Raw genomic sequence first — 20,193 nt, forward strand, 5'->3', positions numbered from 1 at the left:
AGGAAATTACAACTATAAGCACAAAATTCTGTGAATAGGTCACAAGATATTTTAAGGAGTTTCTCCTCAATCCTTGAGGAGTCAAGTCTTTCTCTTTGAAAAATTCACTTTTTTTTTTTATGAAATTTCTATTTTATCTCTCAACTTAATGGAAAAGGTGATAGAGTTAACATAAAGGACTACTATTTAAAAAATGATATAATTCGAGGATGGGTGAGAAATTACTAGTAAAGTTCAAGGACGAAAACTAAACTCGTAGCATAGTTCAAGGACCTCTACTACAATTTAGCCTAACTTAGAGACAAAAGCCTCTACTAATCGCATATGCAACAAAGTTTTTCAAGCTTTCATTGTGCCAAGATGTGAATGTCTTCAATGATGTTTCGACCTCCATGGAGTTACACATCGCAGATAAAAATATCTATGACAAATTTAGAGTCGCCCTCCACTTGCACATTTTCTAATTTTTTTTTATCAACGAAGTTCTAGACATCTCATAACGTCGCAAATTTCAACGGAAATAATAGATCCACTGACATTCCTAACATAGGCTAAAATATAACTCTCATCATGAATAATAAAATCCTGCATACTGTTGATTCATTACTGACAGGTCAAACTTTATTTTGATCATATTTGAGGAAAGTAAGATCCATTTAATACTTTGAGCATATCTTCCAGGGACAGAACTTGGCAGTTGAAAAAATCAACAGCAGCTCCTGCTGCTAGTAAATCACAGATAGATACGTGTCCAATATGTAATTTAAAAATCAATTACTTAGACACGTGTTCATCTGTAATTGGTTAGCCACAGGAGCTGCTGCTGATTTTTCAGCAGCCAAGTTGTGTTCATCTTCTAGCACTAAATTATGAATTAGAAGCAACACATTTGCCTCAAAGAACTCTTTGCAAGACGAGTTGGTAAAAGAAGAAAAAATAGCAATCGAATTATTATAATGAGTAACTAGATTAGGTTCACACACTATGTGTGTGTATAAACATAAAATTTTTAAAAAGAAAAAAAAATATATGGAAAAGTGAGAAATTAAAAAAAAAAAAGGGAGAGATAGAGAAAGAGATTGAGAAAATGTGGTTTTAAAAAAAAAAAAAAATTAAAGATGCTATGATGACATGTGGGTGATGTTATAAACAATGAAATTTGGTTTGTGCAAAATTACACTACTATCCATGATTTTATTGTGTGATAGAAGATCAAATTATATTTTCACTCTTTTTTTGTTGACAAATAAAATTTTGTTAATAGATCGTTTAGATATTAACATTCAAATGACTAAGAAAAAACATAATTCTACTCACACTTGGCAAAATTCCCCCAAAATAAACAAATGTTGTATAGTTTCGGGAACACAAAAAGCACATAAAATCAGCATTATAAATACAATTAACAACTTTTAATTTTGTTCACTGGGTTGATATGTGCTTAATAAGCTACATTAGGGAATCTGTTACTATTGGTGACTAGCTAGTCTTTTTAGGATACACACACTCAAGTAGCGTGCATTTAGGCATTACTTTTTTGGAAGAATAGTTAAGGGCAATCGTATGATCATGAATTTTTAAGCCTTAACGCGTATAATTTAGAGTGATCAGAATGCCATAAGTGTGTATGCAAAACCAAACTAAGGCTCACTAAATCGTACAGTTCGGACTTGGGTGGTTCAACGTGCAATAGAGTGGTAAACATGACCAATTCCATGAAGGGGTTGCTTGTCTCCCAAGCATAGGAAACATGTTCGGGCTTTGATTAGGAAGAAGTCATGAATATCTTTGGATATGTATAATTGTAAAACTAACAAATTTGATATTTTATCAGCCCTTGATTGCATGAAAATATTCACCATGATGCATGAACACAGTCAACTATTAGTGTTTTAGAAGAACTTGATTGGCTAAAAACGAAATAAAGCCTTTGAATGCAATTTGTACAAGATCGTTATCAGAAATCCGGAATTTCATCGAAAATAACAAATTGAACCAATAGCAAGTATATTAATTAAATAAATAAAAAGTTAATCATAAGAAGAATGATTGAAACCTAATATTCCCATGATTGAAGATAGACAAACTCTCCTAAAACGCAACGTTATAAGCATGCTGATAATGTGTTGTAGGCCTATTTAACTAAAGAATTATAGAGAGGGTGAGAGGGACGGCAAGCAGAGAGAAATTGAGAACTGGGTGAATTTTGTAGCAATTTGATGTTCAAAATAAATTATATAGCTTAATGTGATATGAGTATAATTGAATTTATCGCACTATGGTTGAATTTTAACTAATTGTGCCTTTATTTGTAGTAATGAGGAAGGAAGAATCATTGTCTTTCAAGTAATATATCACAATCAATAAAACTATCTAAAAGATATTGTAGAATCCAATAGAATTTACTAGGATTTACACAATCATATTCCCAACTAAATTAGGAATACAACAATTTTTTTTTTTTATATCTCATATTTTCACCCATAGATTATTAGGAAAACTAATGAAAAATGTTTGAATGTAACATCCCACATTGACCAAAGGAGAGTGGGTGATGTGCCTTATATGTACATGCCCACCTCCTATAGCACGAGACCTTTTGAGAACTCACTGGCTTTGGGTTTCATCGGAACTCCGAAGTTAAGCAAGTTCGGGCGAAAATATTCCTAGGATGAGTGACCCACTGGGAAGTTGCTCGTGAGTTCCCAAAAACAAAACCATGAGGGCATGACCCAAAATGGACAATATCGTGTTACGGCGGAGCAGGTCTGGGATGTGATATAATGGTATCAAAGCCACTCTACCGTGTGGTACGAGTGTGCCAACGAGGACGTCGGGCCCCTAAGGGGGGTGGATTGTAACATCCCACATCGACCAACGGAGAGGGGGTGATGTGCCTTATACGTACATACACACCTTCTATAGCACGAGACTTTTTGAGAACTCATTGGTTTCGGGTTCCATCGGAACTTCGAAGTTAAGCGAGTTCGGGCGAGAGCATTCCTAGGATGGGTGACCCACTAGGAAGTTGCTTGTGAGTTCCCAAAAACAAAAAACCGTGAGGGCATCACCGAAAGCGAACAATATCGTGCTACGGTGGAGCCGGTCTGGGATGTGACATTGAAAACTTTGAGTTTTAACGAAAATGACAAAATAAAGGGTGAAGTGAATAGTACCAGGATTGACTTTTTAATGTAAAATTGTGGCTTTTCGTTAAAGTGAACAGTACTAGAAGTTTTTCGTTAAATTTCTCATTATTATTCTAGAATACTACAATAAATAGAGATACAATTACCGTACATAGATAGGAATGTATCAAAGGATAATTCTAAAATACTACTATAGAATCTGTATAAAATCAAAATTGGTGATGGGTACAAAAAAAAATCAAAACTGGGAAGTTGGTGTGAAATTATAAAATGAAATTTGGTTAGTAACATATGTGGAATAAATAAAATTAAAATTGAAATTTACTAAAAAAAAGTTGGGAAGTTGGTGTAAAAATTCAATCTATACTAAAGCTGAAAACAAACTGTTTTACTGTTCATAAGAACAGTGTAATTTCGAAAATGCCCCTGCCTTAATTGTGTAATTTCAATATATTACTCCGATGTAAATCTAATTGAATCTGGACCGTCCATTTATTTGGGGCACTGTGATAAGAAATCAGTCCGTCCATTTTTATCTTCTTTTTCCTCTTAAGTGAACGTCATTCTTTCTCTCGCTCTCTCTTCCCACCCAGCACCCACGAACCCAGAAACACCGAAAACCATCACCAGTCTCATCCTTCAGTTCTCAATTGGATTCCACAGTGTAAACCCAGAAACTAAAGGTAAGAAAATTCAATTTTGTTTTCGGTTTCTTATTTACTTTCAATGTTACTTTCTTATTAGATTATTATTTTTGATAAACCCACTTAGAATCTGATTTGGGGTTTCCTTGGATTCTAAAGTAAAAACCTTGAAACTTAAAGGTAGGAAATTTCAATTTATTTATTTACTGTGTTGATATCTGATTAATACTATTTTTCTTAAACCCACTTAGAATCTGATATGGGTTTTGCTTAAATTCATCTTGGGGTTTTTTAATTTTAAGTTTTATAATTTTCTGGTGCACCTCTGTTTAAATATTCAGATAAATTTAACGTGATGGGTTGGCGAATGGGAAGTAGAAACCAAGAGGGGTTTCCAAAACCCCATCTTTAAAAGAAAGAAGGAGATCGAGATCGTTCTGACGTTTAGACATGGTTTCGCTCTCTCTCTCTCTCTCTCTCTCTCTCTCTCTCCCTCCCTCCCTCCCTCTTCTGCATCTGTGATTTTTGTTACAGTCTTTGCTTGCAGCAATCGAGGCAGGTGGAGGGTTGGTGAGGTGAGGCGGTGCTCCTTCTGCAGTCGGAGGTTGAGAGCTCCCTTGATATCAATCTCCCTTAAAACGTGGCAGCACCACGCCATATCTTTTTAAACGTGGCAGCAATTCTAGAGGAGACCTAATTAAACACACGCAAGACTGGAGTGTTCGAGAGGCATCTAACATCAACACGTGGATACCAATGGCATCTACGAAATAACAAAAAATAAGGAAGGGTAAACCCACTTAGAATCTGATATGGGTTTTGCTTAAATCCATCTTGGGGTTTTTTACTCTCTGGGACATATTTTCTCACGTATATATGCCTTACTTTTTACACGTTTACAACAGTTTTGAAACCCGCAGCATCGCGCGGGCTTCAATGCTTGTAACAACTATTTGTGAAAATTTTGATGATTAAAGTTTTAGTTTTTAAATACTTATCGTGTTGGATGAATATTACTCGCAATCTACGTAGTAATAACGTCCAATGTGTGCATGAATAATCTATCAATTTCATGCACATGCAACATGCAAATTATAGCCTATACTCACTATATATTCGGAGCCTTGGCCTTCTAAAAATGCATATAATTCACATTTTTTTTTTAGTGAAAATGAAGCTTTTTCATACTTTTTCTTTCTTTCTTGAATTGTATTTAACCAACCTATAGAGTACATCGTATGAGTCATATGACATATATATGCATAAATTTTTTCTCTGAAGAAAAAACTGAAAACCTAGGCTGAGGTATTTTGCCAATACTATATATTTTTAAGAGAGACATAAACAAACATTTGAGAGATCAATTCAATTCTACTCAAATCACATTAAGCTAAATAATTTATTTTTAAACATCAAATTGGTAAATGATTTGAAGACTCTCAGTCTTTATTTTTCACATATGGTTGATGCATCTATGTTTGTTCAATTTTTATCTATACATATGAAAAAAAAAAAATTCACATGCAAAGCATGTGTGAAAGTTTCGAGTATCATTAATGATATCATCGACCATGGATGGAGCTAATGAAAGCTTATTGGGGCAAAAGCGCCCCCACTCATGTAATTCATTGTTAAGTTGCAGACTGCATATTTGAAGAAAGTATATGTATCTAATATCAAGCATGCCCTCATATCAAATATTATACGAGAAAAAGTGCTCTTCTTCTATTATACCAACAGAAAAACCCATTTCCTGCCTCTCATGCATTAATATTTTCTCTTGACTTTGCCACTTTCCATCACTATACAAAAATTTTGTAGCACTGATTCTTGATATATCATCATTTAAAACCATTCACATTATCATATGGGCATAAGCCATACCATAGTAAGGTTTTTTAGTTGTTTTTCAGGTTGCCTCCATTAGAAGAAATTTTTAACTATGTCCCTATCATCGATCCTTCAACTTTTTAACAAAGTGATTCGTCCATCCAAACGTACGTAAACCTAATTTTATCGAGTAAATCAATCGGCCTTGAAAGCTGATTGGTCCCGTTAGCGCAAAATGACATCTAAATTTAATGCACAATGTCTAATGTAGTGTGATAAAACAAATTCCAAACATGAGATTAAATATAACTAAGCTCTCTAAAAAAACCCTAGAACTATTACCTAAATTTGAAGGATGAGCAAACAATACCGTTTGAAATCGTCCAGAGTTCTTCATACGGTGCGTTTCGCCCTAGCCTTGAGGTATACTTGGTTCTTAAGCGACGAGCACTTCTCGCATCTTCGCCATACACGTACCACCTTTACCAAGATCAACGGACCAGACCATCCCACATGAGGGTCGAATATGATTGGCCAAGCTCCCAGGCCTCGCAACCTGATTGGTCCACTTCATCACAAATGACATGGTTCCACGAATTGCTATCGTCCGATGACAGACACTGAGTCACAGATGCGGACAGCGTACGTATCTCCCCCTATAAAAGCTCGAGTACCACGCGCGGTCCAACACTCAGAAACAGAGAACCGAAACACCAAGGACTCCTCCAAATTCCCATAGAGGTCAGAGAAGCCATCATTCATTGCACTACGATCTCGGACGCAGAGAGAAGACGCGGAGAGCTTTCGTTCTGCGCAGACGCCATGGCTGGCTCGTGGAGAGCTCGAGGATCTCTCGTCGTGCTTGCGATCGTCACATTCGGTGAGTGTTTCGGTTTCTGAGTGCTGGATCTGGTTTTGCATTTTGTTTGAGATTTTGTGGATTCTTGTTTTTAATCGGGAAAATGCGGTGGATCTGATTGTCTATTGATGTTTTTGAGCTCGGAAACGATGAGATTTATGGATCCAGGTTGGATTTTTTGTGGATTTTTGTTAATGGATGGTGAATTTTGGTGTTCGTTTGAACTAGTGGATGATAGTTTTATGCATAATTACGTTGAAGTGTTGGAGCAGATCTAGCTGGATTGAAAAAGTTATAAAATTGTTTGTTCTTGATTTAAATGTGTAATGATTGAGATCCGTAAGTGATTCGATTGATATATTTGGCTGTGTAAATATATTTGTTTGAATTTTATTCATATGATTTCGTTTACATCAGGTGAAATCGAAATGAAAGATGGGAAGAATTACAATGTTTAGTATTTTTATATCAGATATTAGGGTTTAGTAACTGATAATTTGATGAATTTTGTTAAGAAATGGAATTTCCTAACGGCGAGGAGACTTAGATCTTGCAACCGTTGTGGTATCGTTTCTTATGGCAATGTCATAAGAATTGTTGGCTGTATTGCTAAGAAACTATGCTTTATAAATGTTACGATAATAATCACTGCACAGCTTGCTGCTAGTTTCTGTTAAATTGTTGTGTCATTTGCTAAATGCGCGACGTGCCAATGCCTTGTTTGGAAGGAAATTATTTCGTGTGGTGATTGAACATTGTCACGTGATATAATCAATGCACGTGTTATAATATTGGGTGAGCGGGTTTATACGTTAGGTTTTGTGTTATTATAACCAATTCACGCGGGTGGATTGATTATACCACGTTACGTGTTACTACGCAATGGTTTCTTGTTTTGAAGCAATACGTTATTATCATTTACCGTATGTGCTACTTATATGTACTAACATGGAAAGATCTGCAATACAGGGTGCCTTTTTGCAATTTCCATCGCGAAAGAAGAAGCGACCAAGTTGGGAACAGTCATTGGAATTGATCTTGGAACCACTTATTCCTGTGTTGGTGTTTACAAGAATGGTCACGTGGAAATTATAGCCAATGACCAGGGTAACCGTATCACCCCTTCATGGGTGGCTTTCTCTGACAGTGAGAGACTGATCGGTGAGGCTGCTAAGAACCAGGCAGCTGTGAACCCTGAAAGGACTGTCTTTGATGTCAAGAGACTTATCGGACGAAAGTATGTGCTTTTCTTTGTATGTTGATGATTTAAAATCTTTTGAGCTGGCTGGAAGTAATACTGACTGGTGCTTATTCTTTGGCAGGTTTGAGGACAAGGAAGTTCAGAAAGACATGAAGCTTGTTCCTTACAAGATTGTTAACAGAGATGGAAAGCCTTATATCCAAGTGAGGATCAAGGATGGTGAGACCAAGGTTTTCAGCCCCGAAGAGGTCAGCGCCATGATTTTGACTAAGATGAAGGAAACAGCCGAAGCATTCCTTGGGAAGAAAATCAAGGATGCCGTCGTTACTGTTCCTGGTGAGTAAAACATATATTTAACCTAATATCCTTCCAAGTATATATGATTGTATTGGTCATAAATCTGACATTGTTTTCCTTTTCAATACGCAGCATACTTCAATGATGCCCAAAGACAGGCAACCAAGGATGCCGGTGTGATTGCTGGGCTGAATGTTGCTAGGATTATCAATGAACCAACTGCAGCCGCCATCGCATATGGTTTGGACAAGAAGGGCGGTGAAAAGAACATCCTTGTCTTTGACCTTGGTGGTGGAACTTTTGATGTCAGTATTTTGACAATTGATAATGGTGTTTTCGAGGTTCTTTCCACAAATGGAGACACTCATTTGGGAGGTGAGAAATCTCACTTGTTTTAACTACTTGCTTATATTTTGTCATTGTGGTCGGTTGCTGACGTCTGTGTGCTTCTCTGCAGGTGAGGACTTTGACCACAGGATCATGGAGTACTTCATCAAGTTGATTAAGAAGAAGCACGGAAAGGACATCAGCAAGGACAACAGAGCCCTTGGAAAACTCAGGAGGGAAGCCGAGCGTGCCAAGAGAGCACTCAGTAGCCAGCACCAAGTCCGTGTGGAGATTGAATCCCTTTTTGATGGAGTGGACTTCTCTGAACCCCTCACCAGAGCTAGATTCGAAGAGTTGAACAATGACTTGTTCAGAAAGACCATGGGACCTGTGAAGAAGGCTATGGACGACGCTGGCTTGGAGAAGCGCCAGATTGACGAGATTGTGCTTGTTGGTGGAAGTACCAGGATTCCCAAGGTCCAACAGCTTCTTAAGGACTACTTTGATGGCAAGGAGCCAAACAAGGGTGTGAACCCTGATGAGGCTGTTGCTTATGGTGCCGCTGTACAAGGAAGCATCTTGAGTGGAGAGGGTGGTGAAGAAACCAAAGGTAATACTCATTTCTCTTCTTATACAGATAATTTTGATATATTTGATAAAGCGGTAATTAGATGAACTGCTGTAGCAACTTCTGACAAGTTTACTGTGGTATTCAGATATTCTTCTCCTTGACGTCGCACCTCTCACCCTCGGTATTGAAACTGTTGGAGGAGTGATGACCAAGCTTATCCCAAGAAACACCGTGATCCCAACCAAGAAATCCCAGGTTTTCACCACCTACCAGGATCAGCAGACAACCGTCTCCATTCAGGTAATTGTATTTTGTCAATTTGATGATGATAAAATGATTAGTTTAGTGTCTTCATGCAAATGGATATCGGTTTCTTAATGGATTCTATCCCGCTCTGATCTCAGGTCTTCGAGGGTGAAAGGAGTCTCACAAAGGATTGCAGGAACCTTGGTAAATTTGATCTTACCGGAATTCCTCCAGCTCCAAGGTCTGTATACGCTGGCATTCAATCTTCCCTTATGATTTGCCACCCATTTGTTTCCAATGATTCTAACAGTATTTCTTTCCTCTCTTGTGAACAGGGGAACTCCTCAAATCGAAGTCACATTCGAAGTGGATGCCAACGGTATCCTGAACGTCAGGGCAGAAGACAAGGGCACAGGCAAATCCGAGAAGATCACCATCACAAACGACAAGGGCCGTCTCAGCCAGGAGGAGATTGACCGCATGGTTAAGGAGGCAGAAGAGTTTGCCGAGGAAGACAAGAAGGTGAAGGAGAGAATCGATGCCCGCAACAGCCTCGAGACCTATGTCTACAACATGAAGAACCAGATCAATGACAAAGACAAGCTTGCTGACAAGCTTGAGTCCGATGAGAAGGAAAAGATTGAGACCGCGACAAAGGAAGCCCTCGAGTGGTTGGATGACAACCAGACCGCCGAGAAGGAAGACTATGACGAGAAGCTCAAGGAGGTTGAAGCCGTGTGCAACCCCATAATCTCAGCCGTCTACCAGAGGTCAGGAGGTGCCCCGGGTGGTGCCGGAGCCTCGGAGGAGGACGATGAGTCACATGACGAGCTTTAAAAGAGTAGTTTATTTCATTTTCATCGAACACGGTTGGAAGCAGTGAGGAGAGAGAGGGGTTATAGGTTTAGGGGAAGAAGACTTTTACTGTAATTTTTCCGATGGGAATAGAAGAAGCTGAGGGAGACGAATTTCGACTCTCTCGGCTTATCGGGTCTTTTTGTTAGAACGTGTAATTTCATTATTTTGATAAAAAAAACAGTTTCAAAATTTGGTTTGTCGTCGGTCTTTATTGCTGGTTAATATCATGCGTATGCTCTTAAAAGTAGATCTGACATTTTTCACCCGATCCATTAACCCCATCTTATCCGATCCGTTAAAATTAGTATTCGGGTGAGTGATAAACGGGTTGGGTGGTTAACGGGTCAATCCGTTAATCACCCGTTTAATAACGGATTATTTTGGGTGAACCCGCGAAACCTCTGTTAACCACCCGTTAAGACCCGTTATTGAGGACTTTTGTGTAATTTCAACAGTCCTAGAATAAAACCCTCAGCACCTAGGTTCCTCACTTCTCTCTCGCAAGTCGCATCGTCGCACGACTTTGCTCTCTGAGACTGAGAGATCGCTCATCGGCCATCGCTGTGCTCCTTCCCTTCCGAATCCACCACTCTCTCTTTCTGGTAAGCTCTGATTCCCTTCCACCTCTTCTTTCATGCATAACAATATACAGACTGAAATTTGTTCATGGGTTGTGCTCATTCCCTTCCACCTCTGGTTTTCTTTTTCTTTTCTATTTTTTTTTATAAATTTTTTGGTTACAATGGGTTTTGCTTTTTGTTCATGGGTTTTGTGTAAAATTTGTTCATTTGTATTCTCCGATTAAAATTTCCATTTTTGGGTAATTTGGAGCCGTTAATGCCGAGGTGTGTAATTTGGATGACGAAAGAAGAAATGTTTTGTGATTCATTAATGCCGAGGTGTGTAAATTACATTACTTTGTTAAGTGGGAGATTGAAAAGAATTGAGTTTGCTTTGTTTTGCGAATAAACTTTATGCCGAGGTGGGGGATTGAAAAGAAATGTTTTGTAATTCGTTAAGGCTCATGTTTTGTGATTTCGAGGCTTTGGAGTTTGAGTTGGATGTTTATTGTTTATTCGTTAAGGCTCATGCATTGAAAAGTATTTTTGCTTTGTCTTGGTTGGTTTTTGGATTGGAATTGGGTTGTTGTTGTTGTTTGGTTTTACTGAAATTGATACGAACAACATAAGTTACTGCTCAATAAGTTTCTATATCCTCCCTGTGTAGGCATCCTGCTCATACTTATATATTTCCTTCTATTTTTCTCCTGGCCTTCGAAATGTTTCCATTTTAGGTGCTTCTTATATTCTATATTCATAGGTGCCTACTGCTTAGTAATTAATTTGATTGATACTTGAGACTCTGGAGTTTGGGTTGGATGTTTATTGTTTTCCTCTATTACATTGAACTTTAGTAATTAATTTGAAGTCATACTTTATATTTTGCACTGTCTCATGATTGTGGATCGAGAACTGGCAGTGGTAATGGTATTTAAGCCATGAAGTTTTTGGGGACATAGACATTATGGATGGATAAACTCTCCATTCTTTTGGGTTTTGAATCATAATGATGTTTCCTTCTCTCTTTTGTTTTTAAATTATGTCTCTTGTTTTTGCATTGATTAGTTCTTAGGTTAAATCTTTAGTTTTGAGGCTGTTGTAGATTGTCGATGAGAGAAAGAACATGCATTGATTAGGTGCATGTAGTGTAGGGGGAGAGTAAGAGGAGAGATCCTGAGCAAAGTCTCAACTTGTACACGAAGTGGATGCCCTTGGTGATGAAATTGGGAAGATTTCTGATCAGTAAAGTAATAAAATCTCCTATATTTGAATGTTATTTTCCGAGAAGCTTGAGGGTATACTTGTTAGCTTAACGGGTGAAACGGGTTGAAACGGGTGACCCGTTAGCTTAACGGATTGAGTTCGGATGATCCGTTAAGCTTAACGGGTTGGGTTGGGATGACCTGTTAGCTTAACGGGTCGGGTTCAACCTGATTCAAACCCAATAAACCCGACCTGTTTACAGGTCTACTTAAAAGCATCTCCCATAAATGTTAAATTTTAAACATAAAATTTGTATCTGACAGCTTATGTGGTATTTTGACATCTTTCAAAATTTTGCTTTCCATCCCATATGTTAAATTAAATATTATTTTATTACAATATTTTCTTTTCTTTTTATTTTATTAACCTATTATTTTATGCCCTTTTCTTTCTAGATTTCTCCTATCATCTTCGTTGCTAACGAGTCCTCCCTCTCGTCAACCCTCTTCACCTCCCCTCCCTTCCAATCATTCACCATCTTCATCCTCGAAGTCTTTGAGATGCCTTTCGTCGAACACTTTCAGTGCAACAACTCGCCCTACTCACCCACCATCAAAACCCTTTATCTGGACTTTCCGATCGACGACCCATAACGCAATTTGTTCAGATCCAACGGCGAGGATGCTATCGTTGTTGGGTTTTTGCTGTTTTTCCCAAATTACTCCACCTTTTTGGGGAAGCCAGGGTTTTACATAGAGGACCTGTTTGTGAGGGAGTGCTATAGGAGGAAGGGGCTGGGGGAAGATGATGCTCTCAACGGCGGCGAAGCAGGCGGTGAAGATGGGTTACGGCAGAGTGGACGAGCGGCGCTTCTCAGGTTTGAGTGAGAGAGGAGAGTTGCATATAAAAAAATTAATAAAAAAATATTTGACAGCAAAGGGAGAGCTATTATTCCATATCATGCCACGTCAGATTTGATTTTTTGGAAAACATTGCTGCTGTTTCTTTTTACTGTTATTGCTGATTTGAATATTTTGACATCTCTAAAAGATATCCATTAATTAATAATTAGTAGGGCTTAAAAGATGATTAAATGCATGCATAATCTGCTTTACGTCACATCTGATGAACCAAGTACGAGTCACAGTAAGATAGAGTATTTATGTGCCTGTACGGCTGTACCGTACAGCCGTTTGTTCCAAAATTAATAAGAAAATATAAAAGGAAATTGATATTAGTATTTTTGTTTTTAATTATAAAAAATTTGAAGCGCAAACGAGTGCGAATAATAATTTTATTTTAAAATACACGAAATTGAATGTTAGTTTTAAAAAACATGCCCGGTGTAAGTTCATTCTCCACGAAATCTCTTTTGTAGGTCACGAATGAATAAATCTACATCGGTTTTTAATTTTTATTTGGGTTTAGAAAGGAATTTTTAACTCCGCCTATGTCTTACATGGCCGGTCCCAAGCCCGGATAAAGGAGGAGGGGGAGGGCGTCAGGTAGTCGACAGCCGGCACTCCATGATCACGTCGAATCCTTATGAAAATGAATCCAGAACAAAATCGCGCTAAAGCTAGGGCGTCACCCGTAAGTGGCGCGCTGTGTGGCCCGAGCACAGTGATAAGTGAGCAAGGGTCGCTGTATCTCCATCGGCACCCGGATGCAGTGTTAAATGAGCAAGGGGGCCATAGAAACTTCTTTTCGAACGACTCCACTCAAAGTTGTTTGGGAGCATATGCTCCTATCAACTTTACCCGGGACACACAAAAGAAGTACTTTGATCCTATTAGACGGGGGAGGGTGAAGAAGCTAGGACAGAAGGGTAGAGTTCAAGAGAGCAAAATGCGTTTAGGAACGTGGAATATAGGAACCTTAACGGGAAAATCTATGGAAGTAGTGGAAGTTATGGTGAGGAGAAGGATAAATATTATGTGCCTACAAGAAACTAAGTGGGTTGGTAGTAAGGCAAAGGATCTAGAAAACTCAGGGTTTAAACTTTGGTATTCGGGCACAAATAGAACGAGAAACGGTGTTGGCATCATCGTGGACAAGACCTTGGTACAAGATGTTGTAGATGTCAAGAGGGTAGGAGATAGAATCATGGCAATCAAGATTGTAATAGGACAAGAACTTATCAATGTGATTAGTGCGTACGCACCTCAAGTAGGGTTGGATACGAGTTCGAAGGAGAAATTTTGGGAAGATCTTGGAGACTTGGTGCAAGGAATTGCTCAGACGGAGAAGTTATTTATAGGAGGAGATTTAAATGGACACGTGGGCAGGGAGACAGGCAACTATGGAGGTTTTCATGGTGGCCATGGTTTTGGGGAGAGAAACGAGGATGGGGAAGCTATCTTGGATTTTGCAATGGCATATGATCTCTTCTTAGCCAACACCTTCTTTAAGAAGAGAGAAGAACATGTGATCACCTACCAGAGTGGGTCGTCAAAAACACAAATAGATTTTCTTCTAATGAGGAAAGGGGATCGTATAACTTGTAAGGATTGCAAAGTTATACCAGGAGAGAGCGTGGCTAATCAACATCGCTTGTTGGTGATGGATGTACATATCAAAAGAGTAAGACAAAAGAACAAGACTTGGAAGTGCCCAAGAACTAGATGGTGGAATCTAAAAGAAGAAAAACAAGCCATTTTCAAAGAGAAGGTAATCATCCAATGTGTGTGGGATAGAGAGGGGGAAGCTAGCCAAATGTGGGATTCCATGGCTAGTTGTATCCGAAAAGTAGCAAAAGAGGTATTAGGAGAGTCCAAGGGCTTTGCCCCACACCAAAAGGAATCTTGGTGGTGGAATGAGGAGGTACAAACAAAGGTGAAGGCTAAGAAGGAATGTTGTAAAGCCTTATACAAGGAGAGGACCGATGAAAATGGTGAAAGGTATAGAAAAGCGAAGCAAGAGGCGAAGAAAGCTGTCAGAGAAGCTAAGTTAGCGGCTTACGACGATATGTATAAACGACTAGATACCAAAGAAGGAGAGTTGGATATCTATAAACTAGCTAGAGCAAGGGAAAAGAAGACAAGGGACCTAAACCAAGTGAGGTGCATCAAGGATGAGGATGGAAAGGTTCTTGTTACAGAGAACGCGGTTAAAGACAGATGGAGAGGTTATTTTCATAATCTTTTCAATGAAGGACATGAAAGGAGTGCTTCTTTAGGGGAGTTGAGTAACTCAGAAGAGTGTAGAAACTACTCCTTTTATCGTCGAATCCGGAAGGAAGAAGTAGTTGTAGCTTTGAAGAAGATGAAGCATAGAAAAGCAATAGGCCCAGACGATATACCAATCGAAGTGTGGAAAGTTTTGGGAGAGACAGGTATAACATGGCTCACTGACCTTTTCAATAGGATTTTGAAAACGAAGAAGATGCCAAATGAGTGGCGAACGAGCACTTTGGTGCCTATCTACAAGAATAAGGGCGACGTACAAAATTGCATGAACTATAGGGGTATTAAGCTAATGAGTCATACAATGAAGCTCTGGGAGAGAGTCATTGAGCATAGATTGAGGCAAGAGACACGGGTTTCGGACAACAAATTCGGGTTCATGCCAGGGTGCTCAACCATGGAGGCAATCTATCTCTTACGAAGATTGATGGAAAGATATAGAGATGGGAAAAAGGATTTACACATGGTCTTTATAGATTTGGAAAAAGCGTATGATAGGGTCCCAAGAGACATTCTTTGGAGGATTTTAGAGAAGAAAGGAGTACGAGTAGCATATATCCAAGCTATAAAGGATATGTATGAAGGAGCAAAGACTGCCGTAAGAACTCATGAAGGACAAACCGAAAGCTTTCCCATAACTGTAGGATTACATCAAGGCTCATCCTTAAGTCCTTACCTTTTTGCGTTGGTAATGGATGAGTTAACAGGACATATTCAAGATGATATTCCTTGGTGTATGCTTTTCGCAGACGATATAGTGTTGATAGATGAAACTCAGGAAGGGGTAAATGCAAAGCTTAACCTTTGGAGAGAAGTGTTGGAATCTAAAGGTCTTCGCCTAAGCCGATCAAAGACAGAATATATGGAGTGCAAGTTCAGTGCAAATGGAGGCCAAAACGAGTTAGGGGTGAGGATCGGAGATCAAGAAATACCAAAGAGCGACCGTTTTCGTTACCTAGGATCTATCTTGCAAAAGAACGGAGAATTAGATGGAGATCTCAACCATAGAATACAAGCTGGATGGATGAAGTGGAAGAGTGCATCCGGCGTGTTGTGTGACCGCCGTATGCCACTGAAGCTCAAGGGAAAATTTTATAGGACGGCAATAAGGCCGGCGATGCTGTATGGCACATAATGTTGGGCGGTGAAACATCAACACGTACACAAAATGGGTGTAGCGGAGATGAGGATGCTTCGTTGGATGTGTGGGCACACGAGAAAGGATAAGATTAGGAATGAGGATATCCGGGGTAAAGTAGGAGTAGCCGAAATTGAAGGAAAGATGAGAGAAAATCGGTTACGGTGGTTTGGACATGTGCAAAGAAGGCCTACTGACGCTCCGATTAGAAGATGCGACTATGGGACAGAGGTTCAGGGCCGAAGGGGTAGAGGAAGACCTAGGAAAACTTTGGAAGATACTCTAAGAAAAGACTTAGAGTACTTGGATCTAACGAAGGACATGACACAGGATCGAGCACAATGGCGTTCTAAGATTCATATAGCCGATCCCACTCAGTGACTTGGATTTTCCAAGTCTCCAACCAAGAAGTTTTCCTCACTCGGGAAATTAAGGGAACACTACCCCAACCTACATGCTCCACTCAGAAAGCTTCAACACACAAGCTTCAACAAAAGAAAATTCAAAGAACTTAGCGAAGAAGGCTTTGGTGTATTTAACACAATACGTTGAAATGAAGGAAAGCTTATTTATTGATATCCCCGATAAGCTACAAATATGTACATATACATGAGTCAAAATAAACACACAAGAGGGAGCCTTCACAAAGGTTGCTTAGGAGAAGTCTCAGCAGTCGGTAGAGCCCCAGAAAGAGAAGGCACCGGAGGGGGATCATTTGGAGCCTCAGTACTGGACAGAACCCTAGAAGGAGGAGGCATCAGAGGTTGATCATTTGGAGCTTCATTACGCGGTACAGCCCCAGAAGACGAAGGCAATAAATGCCTTTGGAACAAACCCACAAATCTCTGATGATCAAGTAAAACCTGACCATCAGTTTCCTTCATCTGGTCAAGCTTCCTCTTCATGTTTGTAGCATAGTCATGTGCGAGCCGGTGCAACTGTTTATTCTCATGCTTGAGCCCTCTAATCTCCTGTTTGAGACTCATCACTTCAGCCGCCAATGATTCAACTTGGCGGGTTCGAGCAAATAGGCGTTGGGCCATATTAGACACAGAACCTGCACACTGAACACTGAGAGCCAGCGAATCCTTAACAGCTAACTCATCAGACCGTTTGGAAAGTAGTCTGTTATCTTTGGGAGTGAGAAGGTTCCTGGCCACCACCGCAGCGGTCATATCATTCTTCATCACGGAATCCCCAACGGTAAGAGGACCAGTTGGGGAGACGAAGGATGAGCGCCATATGTTGTCTGGAGAAGGCGGGGCTGCCTCTTCAACAAGGTTCAAGTCAAAACGACGGTCGGAGGGGCCATACATTTTCAAAGGTGTTGAAGAGAGAAGAGGTCGGACAAATCAAGATCTTAGAAGTGCAAGAATGAAGCTTCTACTGGTGGAGATTCAAGTGTGCTTTGGAACTTAATGCCAGCCCCTATAAAAATCTGCACTCGACGGAGCTTCAGAAATCAAAGAGGCGCCTGCTCAGAAATCGAAGAGGCGTTTGCTTTCTCAAAAGTTGGGCTGCTTAGAGATCACGAGGGTTGATCTCAGAAATCGAAGAGCCGTTTGCTTTCTCAAAAGTTGGGCTGCTCAAAGACCACGAAGGCCGATCTCAGAAATCGAAGAGGCGCTCGCTTTCTCAAAAGCTGGGCTCCCTAGAGACCACGAGGGCCGATCTCAGAAATCGAAGAGGCACCTACTTTTCCAGCCTTGTCAGCACCTGTCACACGTACACTCAGCTTTGCGGAAATTATGGGCATTCTGTCAAAGACTTCTGGGGAAGTAGAAAACACATGAATCTTACTGTTCAATCACCCACTTCCCACACGCAACAATAGCTCATGGGTACCACAGATAACTTTGCCAAAGTTCTCTGCCAAAGTTGAGCACGTGAAGCTTGCAGCTCCCACTACATCGCTCTGACCAAGAAGGGTAAAAGAATAGCAAAGAAACAGCACTAACAAAGTTTAGACCCATAAATTTTGAAGGTCTAGCTACCATATTATTACCCACAAGGGTAAAGGAATAGTACCACTGCTGGATAATTGGAAAGTCCATGTATGTCAACCTCTGTGCTTCGTGGCAAGGTAGACTAGCAAACATGCCCAACCTTTACTCACATTCGAGAAAACACTCCCAATAAGATTGCTTGCTCCAAAATCGAAGAGGCACCGTCCTCCGAATCTAAAGAGCCAGACTCCCAACATGACTACTTTCTTAAAAATCGAAGAGAGGGTAAAGGAACAGTACCATTGCTGGATAATTGGAAAGTCTCTGTGTGTCAACCTCTGTGCTTCGTGGCAAGGTAGACTAGCAAACATGCCCAACCTTTACTCACATTCGAGAAAACACTCCCAACAAGATTGCTTGCTCCAAAATCGAAGATGCACCGCCCTCCGAATCTCGAGAGCCACTCTCCCAACATGATTACTTTCTCAAAAATCGAAGAGACACTGCTCCCCGAATCTCGAGAGCCAGACCCCCAGCATGATTGCTTTCTCAAAAATCGGTGAGGCACCGTTCTCCGAATCAATCGAAGAGACGCTCGCTTTCTCAAAAGCTGGGCTGCTCAGAGACCACGAGGGCCGATCTCAGAAATCGAAGAGGCACCTACTTTTCTAGCCTTGTCAGCACCTGTCACACGCACACTCAGCTTTGCAGAAATTATGGGCATTCTGTCGAAGACTTCTGGTGAAGTAGAAAGCACATGAATCTTACTGTTCAATCACCCACTTCCCACACGCAACAATAACTCATGGGTACCACAGATCACTTTGCCAAAGTTCTCTGCCAAAGTTGAGCACGTGAAGCTTGCAGCTCCCACTACATCGCTCTGACCAAAAAAGGTAAAAGAATAGCAAAGAAACAGCACTAACAAAGTTTAGACACATAAATTTTGAAGGTCTAGCTACCATATTATTACCCACAAGGGTAAAGGAACAGTACCACTGCTGGATAATTGGAAAGTCCCTGTGTTTTAACCTCTGTGCTTCGTGGCAAGGTAGACTAGCAAACATGCCCAACCTTTACTCACATTCGAGAAAACAGTCCCAACAAGATTGCTTGCTCCAAAATTGAAGAGGCACCGTCCTCCGAATCTCGAGAGCCAGACTCCCAACATGACTACTTTCTCAAAATCGAAGAGAGGGTAAAGGAACAGTACCATTGCTGGATAATTGGAAAGTCCCTGTGTGTCAACCTTTGTGCTTCGTGGCAAGGTAGACTAGCAAACATGTCCAACCTTTACTCACATTCGAGACAACACTCCCAACAAGATTGCTTGCTCCAAAATCGAAGAGGCACCGCCCTCCGAATCTCGAGAGCCAGACTCCCAACATGATTACTTCCTCAAAAATCGAAGAGACACTGCTCTCCGAATCTGGAGAGTCAGACCCCCAGCATGATTGCTTTCTCAAAAATCGAAGAGGCATTGTTCTCCGAATCTCGAGAGCCAGATACCACAGACCACTTTTTCAAAGTGCTCTGACAGAGTTAAAACATGTGAAACTGGCAGCTCCCACTACCGTGCTATGACCAAGCAGGGTAAAGGAATAGCATTACTACTTGTTGTTAGGGAGACTCCTATATATGTCGACCTCCATCCCCAACGGACAGGCAGACCTGCAAAAATGCTCAACCCTTCATCATATCTGAGAGGGCACTCCCAACAAAGCCTTTCGAAATATTCAGCTTTCTTTCCCCCCGATAATACCTCTGCAAACAAGCTATACTAGAGCAAGAATATCTCATATCATCAGGGTTAAAAGCAAGAGTATCCCATATCATGCTTTTTCCCTGTTTTTTATTTTGGCCTTGTTTTTACCTGCAAGACAAGGAAAAAGAGAGCAATCAGTCATCACTTGGAATCAAGCTTCCAGCCAGGAACTGACTACCTGGAACCCCTTACCTGATTACTTACCTGGCATTGCTCTCGAGTACTCATCTTCAACATCTTATGTTTCCAGGGAAGATTCCGCATCTGCTTGAGGAACAGATAGGGCAAGTGCGAAGGATACAAGGAAGCATGTGGAGACAAGCGTAACAGCACACGTGCCGATACATCCATTACTCTGTCAAAAGCAAAAGTATCCCATATCAGCAGGGTGGAACGTACTCTAGATTTGATGGA

The 20,193-nt window shown here is 40.3% G+C and overlaps 2 protein-coding genes and 1 long non-coding RNA gene across 4 annotated transcripts; 2 read left to right on the top strand and 1 right to left on the bottom strand.

Moving 5' to 3' along the window:
* The first annotated feature begins 3,703 nt into the window (after positions 1-3,703).
* Positions 3,704-4,786, top strand: LOC126625906 (uncharacterized). 2 transcript variants are annotated; one of them, XR_007624501.1, is made up of 3 exons: positions 3,704-3,832; positions 4,135-4,246; positions 4,328-4,786. It is a non-coding gene; the product is annotated as an uncharacterized LOC126625906 (long non-coding RNA). The 2 variants fall into 2 exon arrangements; XR_007624502.1 differs by having other exon boundaries at positions 4,341-4,786.
* Positions 4,787-6,302: 1,516 nt separating this feature from the next.
* LOC126625895 (endoplasmic reticulum chaperone BiP) lies at positions 6,303-10,229 on the top strand. The gene is made up of 8 exons (XM_050295014.1): positions 6,303-6,503; positions 7,452-7,719; positions 7,805-8,019; positions 8,113-8,355; positions 8,438-8,917; positions 9,024-9,178; positions 9,283-9,365; positions 9,460-10,229. Exons 1-8 carry the CDS (start codon positions 6,446-6,448, stop codon positions 9,959-9,961), a joined length of 2,004 nt encoding a protein of 667 aa, XP_050150971.1. The 5' UTR covers positions 6,303-6,445; the 3' UTR covers positions 9,962-10,229.
* A 6,069-nt stretch (positions 10,230-16,298) lies between these two features.
* On the bottom strand, positions 16,299-18,114 carry LOC126625904 (uncharacterized). The gene is made up of 2 exons (XM_050295025.1): positions 16,678-18,114; positions 16,299-16,530 (listed from the first exon to the last, which is right to left on the bottom strand). The coding sequence occupies exon 1, from the start codon at positions 17,382-17,384 to the stop codon at positions 16,710-16,712; it is 675 nt and encodes a 224-aa protein (XP_050150982.1). The 5' UTR covers positions 17,385-18,114; the 3' UTR covers positions 16,299-16,530; positions 16,678-16,709.
* Between the last annotated feature and the right edge of the window lie 2,079 nt (positions 18,115-20,193).

Source organism: Malus sylvestris, chromosome 6 (assembly GCF_916048215.2).
Source record: "Malus sylvestris chromosome 6, drMalSylv7.2, whole genome shotgun sequence".
Taxonomy (NCBI): Eukaryota; Viridiplantae; Streptophyta; class Magnoliopsida; order Rosales; family Rosaceae; genus Malus; species Malus sylvestris.

Excerpts from the sequence above, each read along its gene's own strand:
- LOC126625895 (XM_050295014.1), top strand. The coding sequence starts at position 6,446 with ATGGCTGGCTCGTGGAGAGCTCGAGGATCTCTCGTCGTGCTTGCGATC. Across the intron at positions 8,356-8,437 it reads TGGAGACACTCATTTGGGAG|GTGAGGACTTTGACCACAGG; the intron begins GTGAGAAATCTC and ends GCTTCTCTGCAG. Across the intron at positions 9,366-9,459 it reads GGAATTCCTCCAGCTCCAAG|GGGAACTCCTCAAATCGAAG; the intron begins GTCTGTATACGC and ends TCTTGTGAACAG.
- LOC126625904 (XM_050295025.1), bottom strand. The coding sequence starts at position 17,384 with ATGTATGGCCCCTCCGACCGTCGTTTTGACTTGAACCTTGTTGAAGAG.